The following is a 19,240-nucleotide window of genomic DNA, read 5'->3' on the forward strand; positions in this document are numbered from 1 at the left end:
AGTAAGGCTGAACCTAGACATTCTATGATCTCTCCAAACTGCACCACCAGCTGTTGGTCCTTTTTGAAATGCACAAACCTATGAGGAACATTTCTCATTCAAACCACCATGTTCTCCATCAGCTTGAAGCAACTGATTTGAATAAATGGTAGGATGGCTTTTTTTTTTGTTCATTTGTTTTTTGTTTTGTTTGTTTGTTTGTTTTTGAGACAGGGTTTCTCTGTGTAGCCCTGGCTGTCCTGGAACTCACTTTGTAGACCAGGCTGGCCTTGACTCAGAAATCTGCCTGCCTCTGCCTCCCAAAAGTGCTGGGATTAAAGGCATGTGCCACCACCAACCAGCAAAATGGCTTTTTTTAAAGACATAGATACAGTGCAGGAAAATGAATAGGAACAGAAACTATACTGAGGTTCTCAGTTCTCCCTCAAGGTGGATCCTGTCTTCCAACATTTATATATGTACATTTATGTGGAAGTAACAGTGTAGATCCCAGGAAAGTAAAAAGGATCACATGATAAAGGGGAAAAGGTAATCTTTAGTGGAAGTAGAATGTCTGTGATGGAAAGGGGAATGATGGGAGTGTGAGGTGTAGGAGGTGTGGCCAGGACACAGAGGAGAGGAGTCAACACAAACTAAGGATGCTTGAAAACACCACATGGAAACATGAGTCCTGATAGGAAACAAACATAAAGTAAACAGTTTAAATAGACGAACCTCCAGTAGGTAGAAAAAGTTGTTAAGTAACTCCGAGTCTTGGGTTGTTTAATGAAAACCTGTGTCAGGGATGAGATTCTTCCTCGAGGGTTGTTGGTTAGGGAGTCTCACGGGAGGGGGCAAGACCTGTCTCTGCTACTGTTTGCTCACCAGGACTAGGTAGCAAAACCAGATTGCTGAAGATGCCCCATCTTTTGATCACAAGACATAGAAAACCAAGCTAGTACTTTGCTGGAAATCTCTTCCTTGTTGGCTATCTCTCCCAAAGCCAGAAGGTGCTATGCAGGCTGTTGGGGGAGAATTGTTATTCACACTCTTACTTAGCTGTGGACCCTGTGCACAACAATACTGACAGACTAGATAAGATAAACCCACCAGTACAATAGTGGTTGGGGTTAGGTTTTGTGTCAACCACCAGGAAGGAATTCACAGTTAAAGGCCTGTGGTTGGGAGGTTATGTTTCCCAATAGGGAAGTACTGCAGTTGCTGTGCTAGATGGACATGATGTTCCCATTAAGCTGAGTCCTAATAACTGTTTATGTTCAGGGGATAGGAGTTATCTGCTTGGGTCAGCGAGATTTCTTTCCACACTGGTCAGTGGTGTCTGAAGAGATACAACTGCTCAATGTACTCAAAACAAGTGACCACTTATTTATTGTCCAGCAATAAATGAGACATCTATTAAGTCACATACAAGACTCAGTGAGTATCACAGAAAGAGGGTGGGAAGAATCTCTGAGATGGAGGAAGGGTGTTGGTGATGTTGGTGATGCTGGTCGGGTGATGACTTCTGGGAAAGATATGACTGCTGCACTCTTTGACTCACCATAGCTATGATTACATATGCCAGACGAGTATAACATTAGTCCTGTACGGTCAATATTCTATATAGGGAACAAGAGATACTTGTTGATCACACCCCTTTCTGAGGGTTTATTTATGGTAGTTGGTGGATGATAGGGAAAGGAGACAACTCTTCTTCAGGTATAAATGTTGGCAAGGAGCTCATGACCCTGTAAAGAAACCTTAATGAAATTCTCTGGGTTGTTAAAAGAAAACAAAATTGAGACCTAGAAGTAGAGGAGTGGCTAGTTTGGAAGAGAAGGAGCATTGTTGGGAGTAGAAGGAGACAGAAGAGGATAGTAGGGCTGAATAGGATCAAAGTTCATTATGCACACATGAAAATATAATAACTTCCATCCTCTGTAATTGATTTATGTTAATAAGAACATATCTCTGGTTCTACCTTGAAAAAAGATGCAGTTATATAGCTAGCAAGCTGGCAGCAGGCTGGAATTCTGAGGTTTCTAGAAGGTCCATTGTGATCAAATCAGTGCCCAATATATGGTTTCTCCCATTACTCAGGCTTCACAGGTCCAGGATGGAGATGTGGAAATGGAAAAGGTACCTCATCAGCATCGCCATTGAGCCACCAGCTAAACTTTTGCTTTATGACCCAAAAGCTTATGCTCTGTTGGCCTAGAAGTTTTGACCCCAGAAGTGGGGGTGCTTTGGTCTGGAGATATCCCACTGAACTGGAAGCTAAGACTACTCTCTATCCACATTGGAAGCAACCATAGAGTTAGGAGGGGTGGTTGACCCAGACCAAATGAAATTGAACTCTTTCCCTACAATGGAGGTAAGGAACATCATATCAAACACAAGAGATCTGCACTGTGATTAAAGCCAAGGGAAACTACAACAACTCAACCCAGGTAGGATGATACATAACCCAGACCCTTCAAGAGTGAAGGCATTGGTCACTTCTCCAAGTAAAGGACCAAGAATGCCCGATGTGCTTGCTGAGGGTGGAGGGACTAAGGAATCGGTGTAGAAGATAGTTATAACTCCAGGTAAGGCTACGAAATCTGTTATAGAAATGGGGATTGTTAGTGCCAAGAATGTTTCTGTCCCAATTGTGTTCAGACTATGTTTGAGTAGATAGATGCATTTATTAAGAAAATATCTGTATTTTTATTCCTTTTGTGTTCCTTTATCCAGTAATGTAATGACTGAGATGCTATCAGTCGTTAAATGTTCTTAAATTTATCTTGTCATAGTTAAGGCATAGGACAATAAAAGACCACATTCCTCCAGGGACCTTGCCAATTTTCTGAGGAAAATACAGTGCATTTTCACTGGTAGTGAGATAACTATATAGCATTGGTCTCAAGTCAGAAACACGTTTTGAAGAAGCTCCTCCCCTAGAGTGGGTAGCCCTTCTCAGTGGTAACCACCTACATAAAAGAAGTCTTCTGGGGGAAACTCTGCTGTTTGCTGGCCTGCTTCACTTCCTGCTGCTGGTGAGGGTGTTAATCCTTGCTGCAGCTGTGCATCCTCACTGACATCAGACTCCAGTGTCTCCGGGATCCAGTGGACATTGAAGATCGGTAGCTCTCCAGGAGTCTTCAAAGCACCAGGTTTGGAAGTGCTGAGGCTTCTGACTTTGTAACCTGAACAACTCCCAGGTTCCAGCCATTGTTGGACTGGGCTGTGTGGACCCATCCAGCACACTGTAAGTCATTCTTGGAAGCCCTCTCTTAGATACACACTCTATGTGTTCTTTTCCTTGGAGAACCTTATCTAAACAATCTGTTGATCTGTTGTTTTCCCCAACCCCCCAGCAATGCTGGGCACCCAGCACTTCATCAGCTATCATTTTCTCTCTCAATCTTTTCTGCATAGCTCAGTGGGGCCTGCTGTAGAAAAAAGATAAAGAACAATGCTATATGACCCTTGGTTTGAGAGAGTAAGTGGGTTATATTTCAACCCAGGTCCTGGGGCTCTGGGAGGCCCAATGATTCATTAAAGTTCCTCCCAGACTTCTTGTCTGTCATATTGCCTCTTTCCCATAATCATTTACAACAAGAAATCAAATTCTGCCTTTTGTTATATATCATATTAATCTCTTCATAATCTTTCTACTTCTTATTCTTAATGGAAGCATAAGACTTCTTAGAGAGGCCAGTTTTGTGTTTTCTGAGAGGATATGTCCATAAAACTTCTCCTTTGCCCCACATTACTGAATGACAAATCAGCCAGTGTTAGCCTTGAGTTTTGTTTTTCAGCAGGTGATAACAGGAGATGGAGAAGTCAGAGGGAAGAAAGTCTGTTTCCCAGGCCAGAGTGGAGAATGGCATGGAGAACCCAGGTCTCGAGCTCATGGTAATTCAGTATGGTGGCTGCTGTGTGGCTCTGGTTGCTTTCTCAGTCTCTAGATCCCCTGAGAGGACTGCATGGCTTATCTCATATTTACCTGTGCTTGTAGGAAGGTGGAAATCTTGCGCAAAGAAACACACTAGAGGAAGTGACACAGGGACTCAGCCTGGAGGATGGCTTGGGTCATTCCTCTCTCTGGAGGTAAGGGTGCTCTGGATTCCAGCTTAGTTATCAACCAAGAACCTGTGGGTGGGGGGCAGGGAAGAAAAGTGCCTGAGAACAGATCAAAGCTACTCATTCTTAGATTGCTTAACTCACAGTCAGGACCAGGATCACTGCATGTTACTACATAAGCATGTGTATTTTATAGAATTAACTGAATGTCAGCCCATGACTTAGACAATCCCATCAGTGCCTGCCGGGGCAACACTAAGAAAAGAATAGCAAAGGCAACAACATTCAATGGATAACATTGATTGAGCACTACTTTGATGAACAGAGTACATTTTTGTAGACACAAAATGTCGTCCTTTTGTTAGCAGTTTAACAGTTAATAATGTAAATTCTATGGTCAGTCTGCTTAGAGCCATAGCTGAACTTGGCCCAGGAATGTCCTGGTTCGTTTGTTTTGTTTTGTTTTTCTTGTTTGGGTTTGGATCTTTGCTGTTCTCTTCTTTTTCTTTCTTCTCTTTGCTTTTTGATAAAATGTTACTAAGCAGTTATAGCTGGCTTGGTACTCATTTATAAGCTAGGGTGCCCCGTTGGATTTACTGATATGCTCTTGCCTCAAACTCCTGAGGGCTGGGATTAAATTCTTGCTGTTAAGTACATGAGTGGAATTTCATGCTAGTCTAGTATTACACAACTGTCAACTCTGTACCTTGAAGGCTGATACAGGAAGATGAGTTCTGGTCTTAATGAGTGTAAGAATAGCCTGGATGCTCTTTCACCCCTCACCCCCCATCAAAGTTACTTTTTCCTCTTTAAGCATAATTTAGACATGAATGTTATTGATATTTTTTGCTTACCTGCCAAGGATGATTACCACTTGGCACACTAGTGTGCTGATCTGAGACCTCCACCATCCCACACAGCAGGACTAATGATCCTCAAGGGCTTGAACTCTTTATTTTTGTATGTGAGTGCACTGTCGCTTCTTCAGACACAACAGAAGATGGCATCAGATCCCATTATAGATGAGTGTGAGTCACCATGTGGTTCCTGGAATTGAACTCAGGACCTTTGGAAGAGTAATCAGTGCTCTTATCCACTGAGCCATCTCTCCAGCCCACGTTTGAACTCTTTAAATTCTTGTAGAGCTTCCCACTTCCCACTCAGGCTTATTCTCCTCTCCTTCTGAACATGCCTTGCTCGTCATCCACTGCGATAGGTGCGGGACTTATGCCCTCAGTCTCCTGTTCCTCAGTTATTCAAATAGCACCTATAATTTTCCTTGCAAAAGAAATAAACCCAAGGGCTCAGCCTGAAATGGGCATGGGCATAGTCATGAGATAGAATCGCTTTCCTTGGAAAACTCCACTGCCTGTCAGAACAAATGCTACCTCCAACTTGAGGAGAGATGAGTTCTGCGGGAAGAAGCTGAGGGCAGGTTAGAAAACCCACTGTGTAGGTTCTTCATGTCTGCCTGTCCATGTACTTATTTATGTATCTATATATCAATGTATCTATGTGTTTATCTATGTGTCTATCTATATATCTATGTATTTATGTATATATGTATCTGTTATTTATGTACCTATGTATTTATGTATATATCTATTGATGTATATATGTATCTATCATCTATGTATCTATCTATGTATCTATTTATCCATATATCTATCTATCTATTGGGACATTCTTATTCTGTCACTTAGGCTGGCCTCAAATCTCTTCTGGGCTCAGCTGGGCATACAGCTGTGACTCACCACACCTAGCTTGGTACTTTGTTTCTTTAGATTTTTGGTATTGCTCCTCCACAACACAGTAAAGATCAAATACTGGCTATCTTCTGTGAGGGCTGTATCAAGCAAAGGTGTGGGTGTTTTGTGGAGGAAAGTCCTCTCCCAGACAACACATCTACGGAGACTCGGTAGTGGCTATGTTCTGGTTTAGGTCCTTTCTCATTGTATTTAGAGTGAGATGCTTTAAAACTAGCTATTTCCAGCTCCTCATAGCTATCACCTCTGATTTAAACATGCTGGCCTTCTCTGATAGACTTTGCTCTGGCTTACTCCTTTCTTGGCTTTACACACTGGTTATTAGCCTCTGTTTGTGTGTGAGACACAGTTGCCATTCTCCTTTGGATGCTTTGTAAATTTCTCTATTTGCTATGCAACAAGATCATCCAGCTCTTAAGTTCAAAAGCAGTTGTGTAAAATCAATAATTCATTTGAGCTAGCATAGAATAGCTGTCAGCCTAGATTGGGCAGGCTCTCGAGCTATCTTAACTTATATCACAGCCATGTGTCCCTTGTCACTTGCTGTTTCTCATGGCCATATGCTCATGGTTCAACTCCTCTCATGGTGGCCTCTTGGGGAGGAAGGAAGAGGAAGAAAGAAGAAGGTGCCATGGCATAGATGCGTTGTCAACACATGGCCGTGAGGACTGGCCAGTTGGAGTAGGAGCAGCTCAGGGAGAACATGTCAAGTGCTATCTCAGGGTCATTGACAAGGAAGTAGACAAAATAGCATAGAGGGTTGATATCTTCCCAGCTCTAGTGATTTGAGGCTTATTGTAAATATGAAGGTTTCTTTCTTTTATTTGGGAACTAAATGATCTAAGGTGGGGTAGAAACCTCCAAACACAGTTGTGTACATAACTTTAGCTATGAAAACTGGCACTTCAGATGATGGATTTGTGGTTAGAAGATAGGGACCTAATCCTCTGCCTGTGACTTATTTTTACAATGCCAGAGCATGTCCTCTATTGTTTTGTAGAAGCTTGTCCAACTGGTATTTAACTGGGTGTAAAATAAGACCTTTGACCTTTTGAAAGGGTCTAGACACCTGTGCTGGGCAGTCCTCACTATTTTCTCACACCATCAGTTGATTCTGAGTCGACTCCTTCAGTTCCTGCTTTTATTTCTTTCTTCAAGCAGGAGTAGTAAACACTCAGCTGGGGCTTCACTGCCTGCATTCACTGGAGCTGGATTGTCTGAAAGCTGCCTCATGTTCTCCACAGCTTGAGCTGAGTGAATGAACAGCTAAAGGAAGAGCTCCAGGTTCTGGGAGTGACACAGAGCTCTGTCTGCCTCCCGAAGTTAGGACACTTTCTACATCTTGCCAATAGTTTTACTAAGAAAGCTTTTGGATTGTTTGCTGCTGGATGTGGTGACCACCAAAGTCCTGTTTAGCTAGAGCTTCTGACCATGCTGGACCATTTGTCTTCCACCCACCACGTGGGGATGGGGGCAGAAAGCCTGTGGGAGGGCTGTCCTCCCATACAGACACTTGGAGGTAGAGGCACAGTGCCAATGTTCACTCACCTAGCAGTTAAACGTCTCAATTCACTTTCTACTTACAGGACTGATACAAGTGCTCAAACCGTACCATCATGTAGGTAAGAGCTTGGTTCTGTTAGCAAGGTGCTGGACCAGGCAAGATACAGAGTTCACGGACCCTTGTGTGTGTGCTTCTGTGACTGCTTGTTTAGTTTAAAAGGTTGCATTGTTTTTTCTCTTTTTCTTTTGGATGTATAGTCCATCGTTGTTTTTGTTTTTGGTTTTTTTTTTTCTTTTTCATACTCAGTTCCAACCTGGTTTTCTAGGATTCCATTTTTCATGGGTTTTGCAAATATTTAGGTGATTTCTGAAGTACTTGGAACTTCCCAGGAAATGGTGGTTTGTGGTGAGGAGGTGAAACCCTAAGCCTGTGCTTTCTATTGACTCTTAGACTCAAGCATGTCCCCTCCTCTTTTGCAGTGGCTTTGCCCAACAGGTATTTAATTGGGCATAGTTTTTTTTATATATATAGTGAAAACATTATATTATAACATGCTTTTCCAAATCAAATTATTAAAATTAATATTTAAGTTTAAACATAGTCTTTAAACTCTACATGCATACTTTTGACTGGCTAAACTACACGTTAAACGCCTCGATACATTCTACTCACAGTTCAGACTTTGAAACACAAACGATCTATTAATAGAGCTACTACAGGACAGATTTGAATTAGAGGTCTTAGGTCATTTTTAAGCTCACTTTCAGAGCACAGATCATTAACAATTATTTCTGCATTGTATTCACAAACACTGATATAATTTGTACATTTATATTAAAACAAATACAATGTTTAAAAATGAACGTGTATTAAAGTAGTTTAACTGATACTGTAGGTTTTATTGCAATCTGCTCATTAAATGTAATTGGGCATAGTTTTAAGCCAGCTTCACTGTGTGAATTAGGAAACAGGTAGCATATTTATTTATTTATTTTTATTTTTTAAAGATTTATTTATTTATCATATGTAAGTACACTGTAGCTGTCTTCAGACGCACCAGAAGAGGGCATCAGCTCTTATTAAGGATGGTTGTGAGCCACCATGTGATTGCTGAGATTTGAAATCAGGACCTTCGGAAGAGCAGTCAGTGCTCTTAAACTCTGAGCCATCTCTCCAGCCCCAGGTAGCATATTTAAACTAGAATAACCAGAAGAGAATTTACTCATAAAGAGGCCATTATGTGCAAATAAAGTATTATGTCAGGTGTGTGAAAATACCATAATAAAACCCAATACTGACCTAAAAATAGAATTAAGAAAAAACAAAAAGAATGGCTGGAGAGGTGGCTCAGTGGTTAAGTACATCACTGCTTTTTCAGAGGACTCAGGATCAGTACCTAGAGGCCACATCCAGTGGCTTACAACTATCTGTGATCTTAACTTCATAAGCTCTGGGGCTTCCTCTGGCCTCTGCATGCACAATCCTCACCTCCACAAATATACACGTAACAATAACAAACAAAGATGGACATTTGAAAATGTTATGAAGTAGAGCTGAGTCACGGGAAGGATGGTACTTGATCTAAGGTTTGAAACAGTGAACACAATCTATTCCTAGACCAGAAGGGTATTGTGCAACAGAACCTGGTAGTATAGTCAGATCAGAATCCCTCCCTGCTTAGACGTGAACTTTATGTATTGTGAGCTCTTGTGAGGTCCCATGGGCAGAAATTCAAGAGACAAGCCAAGGGGTTTGGAGCTCAGTGGTATATCCTCACAGGTTGAACTCCCAGGATCTAAGCAAGGTGGAGTGTGGACCTGGAGGAGCAACTAAAAGACCTGGATCTCATGGGAAGCCTAGAGTCAAAAGTGAGAGCATTGCTTTGTGTACTTTGTGAGTGATGCTCAGACTGCAAGTGCAGCCACCTCCAGGGTTATTAGAGGATCACTGCTCTCAGCTACTGACACTGTAAACTTTCTGACTCATTACTTTTCCACTGAGCACAGATGGTGTCAGAGGCCTTGAGATCCCAAATATCCTCCTGAAGTGATGGGTTTAGACAATCCAAGGGTGATAAGAACAGTTTTGCTCTCTCTTTTACTTCTCTGTATCTGAGCATGTACACTCTGTTGAGGCAAGTCAGGGTTAGACTTCCTGCAGAAGATAAGGGGAGAGAGGTGAGACTGAAGAAGGAAGGATATAGGGGCTATGGTTATAACACGTTCAAGTGTAAGTTAAGTGGGATAGGCACCAATAGAGAAGGAGTCCAATACTGTGTGGACCAAGACCCCAGACCATTTAGCAGTTGGTCCCACCAGTGACTAAGCATCATACCTTACCACCATAGTCAGACAGGTCACTTCTAGCTGGGTTCACTTTCTTTGGAGCTTCCAAGAATATGGGAGTGGGATGTTTTTGCACACATAGCTTCAGTGTGCTAAGGACACTTAGGTTGGCAAAGGCAGATAATGGGGTCAGGTAAGGCACAGCCTCGGATGATGATGGAGAGTTTAGGTTCAGGAGCCAGGCTACTCAGTGACAAGCTCTCCCCCTGACAACCTCTGTGACTTTGGGAAAGTTACTCAGCTTCCTGGCTTTCAGATTGCAATAGCAACCACCTCCATGGTTATTAGAGGATCAATGTTAGTATTTGCAACTCCTTTGAGCCCAAACACATGGAAAACACTATATAAAGCAGTCTTGAGTAGTTCTTGCTGGGCATCCTCTCTCAGGCCTGTCAACCTAGAGACCCTTGATGTTAGTGCTGTTTTCTCTCCTATCTGCCGAAGTATGAAGAACTGCTCAAAGTGCTAGCTCTGTGTGGTGTTAGGGTGCTGTGATAGAATAGCCTCTAGGAAGGATGGCAGAATATGGAAGGCAAGCAATGTCTGTCCTAGGATAAACACAGAACATCATCCGTTTCTGTGGTAGAAGACACCAATGACATAGCTACTGTATGAGGAGTCAGCCTTCCTGACCTGATGCACAGGTGAAAAGTCAGAGCTGGCCTTTGGGGGCCTCGTTGGAGTACTACAAACATCTGCATCTGATTAATTTTCTTTATTAACTAAGAACAATCTTTGCCTGGCCCATCGAGTTCAAAGAATTGCACAAACAGGATGAAGTAATGCTCACATTTTAATTTTGGCTTCTCAGCAGGAGGATTTTTCAGCCTTTCACGAAGGCGAGAAGTTTCTTTGAAAGACATGCTGGTTTATTCAGAAAGATCCTGCTTGGTCTCTTGTGTTTAGGTGAGATCATGAGAATTCATGGAGGGTAAAACACGAGCATTTTCACAACTGTCAACTATGTCAAGGCTATGGCTGGGTGAAAACTAATCGTACTCATAAGTTAACCTAAAGGCTCTATGAGGTACAGATCTAACTGCATGTAGGTAAAAATAATTTATTGCCTCAGACCCAGAAGGATAAGTAAAATCCAAAGATAAGCTACAGTTCAAAACCACACTATTTGACAGGTTTAAATTTTTAAGAATAAAAAAAAATCTTTTAGTTCACCTCCTTTTTAGTGCTTGGATTTGATTCAGGGCTCATGTCTGTAGTATTTATGAAAGATACCCTTATACATAACTCATTTACTGCTTTATACTTAAAATCAGTGCTATACACTATTTTTGGAAGACAGAAAACCTTGTTTATGTATGCTATCAGGGGCATATGGAGCATTGATTAGGAGTAGCTGGGATGGTGAGATCACAAATTATCCTTTGGGGTGAATCTGGGGCCCTGAGGGAAGCATCATGTGGCTTTTCCTCCTAGTGCCAGCCTCCTTACATGGCTTTACTGTAGAAAAAGTTTAATCACTTGACATCTCAACATAGCTGAGGTAAAAATCAAGTTCACAAAGAGATGCCTGATTCCTGAGTCTGACAGTGGATGTGAACCACATCTAAGGCAGAGATTGGGGACAGCAGCTAAACAGAAGGGGGTGAGACTTACCCAGGAGCAGAGAGGAATGTCTTCATTTTGCATGGAGGCTCAGCCTTCCTGACCCCCACTCTTCCCCTTCTCTTCACAGCTTATGCTGCCTACTTCCTGGCAGCGTGCATCCTGAACTTCCAGAGGGCACTGGCCTTGTTTGTCATCACCTGTCTTGTGTTCTTCATTTCTGCTTACCACTTTCTGGAAAAATTCCCTGCTAAAAAATTAATAAGATGTCTAAGTTGCTTTAGAAACTTCTGCCTGAGACGTTGTCTGAAGTGGTAAGTGTATCAATCAACTTTTGTTGCTGTTCACAAAATATCTAAGAACAATGTGGAAAGGAAACTATCCTGGCTCCCTGTTTCAAAGGCATAGTGTATGGTTGCTTAGCCCCATCAACCTTATCTGATAATAGGGCAGAATATCATGGTGGGAATCAAAGCTTTTCACATCATAGAGCCCAGGAGGCAAGGATGTTGTTGTGGTAAATCTGCAACCCAAACATGCCCCGGCAATGAAAACACAACTCAATTAATATGAATACAAGCTGTGTGCCTAGATTGGGCAGATCTATGGCTATACTACCATATTCCCCATGTATGAGACTCCTTATAGCTTGTGGTTTCTCCAGGCCAGGGGCTTCTGCTCTGCTTTCCTTCTACCTCCTCCTCAGTCATTCTCTCTCTCTCTCTCTCTCTCTCTCTCTCTTTACTTTTCTTTTTATTAATTTTTTTATTACATATTTTCCTCAATTACGTTTCCAATGCTATCCCAAAAGTCCCCCATACCCCCCCCCCCACTTTCCTACCCACCCATTCCCATTTTTTGGCCCTGGCATTCCCCTGTACTGAGGCATATACAGTTTGCGTGTTCAATGGGCCTCTCTTTCCAGTGATGGCCGACTAGGCCATCTTTTGATACATATGCAGCTAGAGTCAAGAGCTCCGGGTACTGGTTAGTTCATAATGTTGTTGCACCTACAGGGTGGCAGATCTCTTTAGCTCCTTGGATATCTCTCTCTCTTTCTCCTGACCTTTTCTCTCTCTCAACTTTCAGCTCTACCTTGCCTTATTCTGCTCAATCACTGGCTCTAGCCTTTATTTTACAAAATAATGTGAGAAAAAGGTTTATGGGACATCAACTGAGTGCTGACTCATCCTTGTTCAAAACCAGGAGAACATAATTAGCATCAAATTACCAATATCCCCAGGGTTATCTGCAACACTTCCCCCTTTGTGTTAAAAGACTCTTATCTCAGATATAAATTGAACACAACTATTACCATAAAGTGCAAGAGAGATTTAACACTCATTCCTTATTCATGTTATTAGGACAGAACTTTGTCATCTATCCTAAATTAAAAGACTTATGATTCTACTTTGACGTATGTCCTGGCTTTAGATAGTATGCCATCTGAAAATCATCCTATCAAATCTATTCTCTCAAAGTAAATACCTGGGTTGGCTATGAGACTATAAGTAGTTTTTCAACCCCATCAGAAATCCAAGAGTGCTAGGATTAAAGGTGTGTGCCACCACTGCCTGGCTAACAACAATATGAACTAACCAGTACCCCCCAGTACTTGTGTCTCTAGCTGCATATGTATTAGAAGATGGCTTAGTCGGCCATCAGTGGAAAGAGAGGCCCATTGGTCTTGCAAACTTTATATGCCTAAGTACAGGGGAATGCCAGGGCCAAGAAGTGGGAGTTGGGGGGAGAGTGGGGGGGAGGGCATGGGGGACTTTTGGGATAGCATTGGAAATGTAAATGAAGAAAATACCTAATTAAAAAAAAGAAAGAAAGAAAAAAAGAAATCCAAGAGTGACTGATATTAACTGAAAATATATAGGAAGCCTAACACAGCTTCCAAAACTTAGCCAATTTTTTGAGACCACTGGTCACCTGGACAATCCCTTACTTCAAAACGTTGGAGCATCGGTTTTTAGCCTTCTGACCATGATTAACTGACAGATTTTAGAGAAACAGGATATTAAAAACTAACCTATTCTGTCTCAGCAGAATCAAGCTGTCCTAAACCTGTAATTGTGTCCTTTCTTTGGACAGTATTATGTCTGTAGATGAAATGAGGCAATTCTTGCCTAGTGGCTGTCTTGCCACAACTGGAGTAACTCATAGATGCTCAATTTCTTCTTTGAATCTAAGACAGGGAAAGCTGTCAGGGGCAGACTAGTCTCAACAACAAGTGAATAAATAATATTAAAGTCACATTCTGTGGATTTCTGATGTTTTAGAAAATCAACTATCTATATAAAGTAATCTGGACTGTTGTCCATTAACTACTCTCAGATTTTTATGATTAAAATCTCTGTAAACACCCTAACAATAAACTCAGGGCTGTGAATTTGCTATTTGGCCCTTAAGTCACAGGCTTAATCATCTCTCATCAGTTTATAATAACAGTTACAGAAGGACTGAGTCTAAGTCCTGTACTTTAAAAGTTTTTGTATCAATAGAAAAAATTTATACCAATGAAAACCTCAATTTTGCATCAAATAAATTCTGTACCAAAATAAGAAACTATGACTTCAACTTAAACAATTAAAAAGATTTCTACAAAATGAGATTATGGCGATATAATCAATTCTAGCCATTCCCCCTGTTCCAATTATGGCCATTTCTACATCCCTTAGAAAGACAACCTATAATAACCCCTCCAGCCCCAAATCCCAGGATACTGGGGTGACAACTCTTCATAACTTCTTCAAGATGAATATGGGTATTGAGATATTTTCCTGGGGGGAAAGGTAGGGAAAATAGAGTTGGCTTAAGAAGGCCACACCAATGATTGATTTAGTCTCTGCTGTCTGTGTCTTGACTGAATCTGGCTGAAAGTTCATCAGGAGTTCAAGCTGGTCAGTTTGGCATTTCTAATGATGAGACTCACCAAGGCTGTGTATTCTATAATATATAAATCTCAAAGCAAAACTTTACTATCACCAAAATAACCTTTTTGATTGATTCTCTGGAATCTAGTTCTTCAGGGGGTCGCCCTCTATCAACTCTGATCCATATAACTCTGGAGGGTGTAAATACCTTAACTACCTTTTCAAAAACACAAAAATACCTTTCCCCCAAGTCAGCATATCCTTGAGCTAGTAATCAGAAAAACCTTTATATTGATCTCTCTCTCAGAGGAATAATATAACCACAAAATCAAAATCACACACATTTTGAAGAATAAAAACAATCTTTAAAAAATGAAGTAAACTAAGATACTGTATGTGCCTACTCAAGATTCCCGTGGAGCCCATGTTAGCAGAATATGAGTTTCCCGTGGCTGGTTAAACAATATATACCATCTTTTCGTTTGGCTCTCTATCCAGAGCCACAGGTATTTTTTATTAATATATGTATAATATCTGTCTATTGAACTCTCTACCTGGAGCCACAGACATAGATAATTAATACCTGTTCAAAGCAGGCAATGATTGTCACTGCACTCTCTACTCTAGACTCAGTGTCTAATACTCCCCATCCTAGTTCAAATTAAAACAATCCAAAACAAATGAAATAAACTAAAACACTGTATTGCCTATTCTTAGACCTCTTCTACTTTGCCATGCAAGATAATAACCCAGAATTCCCATGGAGCCTACATTAGACAGAATTTGAGTATCCTGTGAGACGTATTAGAACAATATATATTAATACCATCTTTTTTATTTATTTTGGCTATTGGGACATTTACATATATATTATTAGATATTTTCTTCATTTACATTTCAAATGCTATGCCCAAAGCCCCCTATAAACTCCCCCCACCCTGCTCCCCAACTCCTGCTTCTTGATCCAGGCATTACCCTGTACTGGGGCATATGATCTTCCCAAGACCAAGGGCCCTTCCTCCCACTGATGGGCAGCTAGGCCATTCTCTACTACATATGCAACTAGAGAAACAGCTGGGGGGCGCGTACTGGTTAGTTCATATTGTTGTTCCTCCTATAACGTTTCAGACCCCTTTAGCTCCTTGGGTACTTTCTCTAGCTCCTTCATTAGGGGCCCTGTGTTCCATCCAATAGATGACTGTGAGCATCCACTTCTGTATTTCCCAGGCATTGGCATAGCCTCACAAGAGAGAGCTATATCAGGGTACTATCAGCAAAATCTTTCTGGCATATGCAATAGTGTCTGGGTTTGGTGGTTGTATATGGGTGGATCCCCAGGTGGGGCAGCCTCTAGATGGTTCTTCCTTCCATCTCAGCTCCGCACTTTGTCTCTGTAACGCCTTCCATGGGTATTTTGTTCCCCATTCGAAGAAGGAGTGAAGTATCCACACTTTGGTCTTCCTTCTTGAGTTTCATGTTTTGCAAATTGTATCTTGGATATTCTAAGTTTCTGGACTAATATCCGCTTATCAGTGAGCGCATATCATGTGTGTTCTTTTGTGATTGGGTTACCTCACTCAGGATGATATCCCCTAGATGCATCCATTTGCCTAAGAATTTCATGAATTCATTGTTTTTAATTGCTGAGTAGTACTCCATTGTGTAAATGTACCACATTTTCTGTATCCATTCCTCTGTTGAGGGACATCTTTGTTCTTTCCAGCTTCTGGCTATTATAAATAAGGCTGCTATGAGCATAGTGGAGCATGTGTCCTTATTACAATTTGAAACATCTTCTGGGTATATGTCCAGGAGAGGAATTGCTGGATCTTTCAGTAGTACTATGTCCAATTTTCTGAGGAACCAGGAGACTGATTTCCAGAGTGGTTGTACCAGCTTGCAATCCCACCAACAATGGAGGAGTGTTCTCTTTCTCCACATCCTTGCCAGCATCTGCTGTCACCTGAATTTCTGAACTTAGCCATTCTGACCGGTGTGAGGTGGAATCTTAGGGTTGTTTTGATTTTCATTTCCCTGATGATTAAGGATATTGAACATTTTTTCAGGTGCTTCTCTGACATTCGGTATTTCTCAGTTGAGAATTCTTTGTTTAGCAATTTACTCCATTTTTTAAATAGGGTTATATGATTTTCTGGAATCCATCTTCTTGAGTTCTTTATATATATTGGATATTAGTCCCCTATCTGATTTAGGATTGGTAAAGATCCTTTCCCAATCTGCGTGTGGCCCTTTTGTCTTATTGACAGTGCCTTTTGCCTTACAGAAGCTTTGCAATTTTATGAGGTTTCATTTGCTGATTCTCCATCTTACAGCACAAGCCATTTCTGTTCTGTTCGGGAATTTTTCCCCTGTACACATATCTTCGAAACTTTCCCCAAATTTCTCCTCTTTAAGTTTCAATGTCTCTGTTTTTATGTGGAGTTCCTTGATCTACTTAGACTTGAGCTTTGTACAAGAAGATAAGAATGGATCAATTTGCCTTCTTCTACATGATAACTGCCGGTTGTGCCAGCAACAGTTGTTGAAAATGCTTTTTTCCACTGGATGGTTTTAGCTCCTTTGTCATAGATCAAGTGACCATAGGTGTGTGGGTTCATCTCTGGGTCTTCAATTCTGTTCCATTGGTCTACCTGCCAATTGCTGTACCATTACCATACAGGTTTTTTTTTTTTTTATCACAATTGCTCTGTAGTATAGCTTGTGGTCTGGCATGCTGATTCAACCAGAGGTTCTTTTCTTGTTGAGAACAGTTTTTGCTATCCTACTTTTGTTATTCTAGATGAATTTGCAAATTGCCCCTTCTAACTTGGTGAAGAATTAAGTTGGAATTTGATCGGGATTGCATTGAATCTGTAGTTTGCTTTCGGCATTATAGCCATTTTTACTATATTGATCCTGCCAATTCATGAGCATGGGAGATCTTTCCATCTTCTGAGATCTTCTTTGATTTATTTCTTCAGAGACTTGAAGTTCTTAACATACAGATCTTTCACTTCCTTAGTTATAGTCACACCAAGGTATTATATATTATTTGTGACTATTGTGAAGGATGTTGTCTCCCTAATTTCTTTCTCAGACTGTTTATCCTTGGTGTAGAGAAAGGCCACTGATATGTTTGAGTTAATTTAATATCCAGCTACTTCCCTGAAGCTGTTTGTTATGTTTAGGAGTTCTCTGGTGGAATTTTTAGGATCACTTATATATACTATCATATCATCTGCAAACAGTGAACTTTTGACTTCTTCCTTTCCAATTTGTATCCCCTTGACCTTTTTTTTTGTTGTTGTTGTCTAATTGCTCTGGCTAGGACTTCAAGTACAATATTGAATAGGCAGGGAGAAAGTGGACAGCCTTGTTTAGTCCCTGATTTTAGTGGGATTGCTTCCAGCTTCTCTCTATTTAGTTTAATGTTTGCTACTGGTTTGCTGTATATTTCTTTTTTTATGTTTAGGTATGGGCCTTGACTTCCTGATCTTTCCAAATCTTTTATCATGAATGGCTGTTAGATTTTTGTCACCTGCTTTTTCAGCATCTAATGAGATGATCATGTGGTTTTTTTCTTTGAATTTGTTTATATAGTGGATTTCGTTGATGGATTTCCATATACTAAACCATCCCTGCATCCCTGGAATGAAGTCTACTTGATCATGATGGATGATTGTTTTGATGTGTTCTTGGATTTGGTTAGTGAGAATTTTATTGAGTATTTTTGCATTGATATTCATAAGGGAAATTGGTCTGAATTTCTCTTTCTTTTGGGGTCTTTATGTGGTTTAGGGATCAGTGTAATTATGGCTTCATAGAATGAATTGGGTAGAGAACCTTCTGTTTCTATTTTGTGGAATAGTTTGAGGAGAATTGGAATTAGGTCTTCTTTGAAGTTCTGATAGAACTCTGCACTAAACTCATCTGGTCTTGGGCTTTTTTCGTTGGGAGACTATTAATGACTGCTTCTATTTCTTTAGGGTATATGGGGCTGTTTAGGTCATTAATCTAATCCTGATTTAATTTTGGTACCTGGTATCTGTCTAGAAATTTGTCCACTTTATTCAGGTTTTCCAGTTTTGTTGAGTATAGGCTTTTTTAGTAGGAGCTGATAATGTTTTGGATTTCCTCCTGTTCTGTTGTTATGTCTCCCTTTTCATTTCTGATTTTGCTAATTAGGATACTGACCCTGTGCCCTCTAGTGGGTCTGGCTAAGGGTTTATCTATCTTGTTGATTTTCTCAAAGAACCAGTTCCTGGTTTGGTTGATTCTTTGTATAGTTTTTTTTGTTTCCACTTGGTTGATTTCAGCTCTAAGTTTGATTATTTCCTGCCATCTACTCCTCTTGGGTGAATTTGCTTCTTTTTGTTCTAGAGCTTTTATGTGAGCTGTCAAGCTGCTAGTGTATGCTCTCTCTAGTTTCTTTTAGGAGGCACTCAGAGTTATGAGTTTTCCTCTTAGGACTGCTTTTATTGTGCCCCATAAGTTTGAGTATGTTGTGGCTTCATTTTCATTAAGCTCTAAAAAGTCTTTAATTTCTTTCTTTATTTCTTCCTTGACCACGTTATCATTGAGTAGAGCATTGTTCAGCTTCCACATGAATGTTGGCTTTCTGTTATTTATGTTGTGATTGAAGATCAGTCTTAGTCTGTGGTGATCTGATTGGATGCATGGGACAATTTCAATATTTTTGTATCTGTTGAGGCCTGTTTCCTGGCCTATTATATGCCATGAGGTGTTGAGAAGAAGGTATATCCTTTTGTTTTAGGATAAAATGTTCCGTAGATATCTGTTTCATCCATTTGTTTCATAACTTCTGTTAGTTTCAAGGTGTCTCTGTTTAGTTTCTGTTTCCAGGATCTGTCCATTGATGAGAGGGGGATGTTGAAGTCTCCCACTATTAATGGGTGAGGTGCAATGTGTGCTTTGAACTTTACTAAAGTTTCTTTAATGAGTGTGGCTGCCCTTGCATTTGGAGCATAGATATTCAGAATTGAGAGTTCCTCTTGGAAGATTTTACCTTTGATGAGTATGAAATGCCTCTCCTTGTCTTTTTTGATAACTTTGGGTTGGAAGTTGATTTTATTCGATATTAGAATGGCTACTCCAGCTTGTTTCTTCAGACCATTT

At 40.7% G+C, this 19,240-nt stretch overlaps 1 protein-coding gene across 2 annotated transcripts in view; it reads left to right on the top strand.

The window, feature by feature from the left end:
• The first annotated feature begins 2,079 nt into the window (after window positions 1–2,079).
• Window positions 2,080–19,240, top strand: part of Slc28a2b (solute carrier family 28 member 2b) — a 43,100-nt gene continuing 25,939 nt past the window's right edge. Inside the window, exons 1-5 of one of the 2 annotated variants that reach the window (NM_001085518.1) lie at window positions 2,080–3,229; window positions 3,783–3,879; window positions 3,983–4,074; window positions 10,474–10,568; window positions 11,356–11,539. In NM_001085518.1, coding sequence (NP_001078987.1) covers window positions 3,799–3,879; window positions 3,983–4,074; window positions 10,474–10,568; window positions 11,356–11,539 — 452 coding nt within the window. In that variant the 5' untranslated portion in view covers window positions 2,080–3,229; window positions 3,783–3,798. The remainder of the gene's footprint in view (window positions 3,230–3,782; window positions 3,880–3,982; window positions 4,075–10,473; window positions 10,569–11,355; window positions 11,540–19,240) is intronic. The other variant, XM_017319077.1, reaches the window with a different exon arrangement.

Source organism: Mus musculus, chromosome 2 (assembly GCF_000001635.26).
Source record: "Mus musculus strain C57BL/6J chromosome 2, GRCm38.p6 C57BL/6J".
Lineage (NCBI taxonomy): Eukaryota > Metazoa > Chordata > Mammalia > Rodentia > Muridae > Mus > Mus musculus.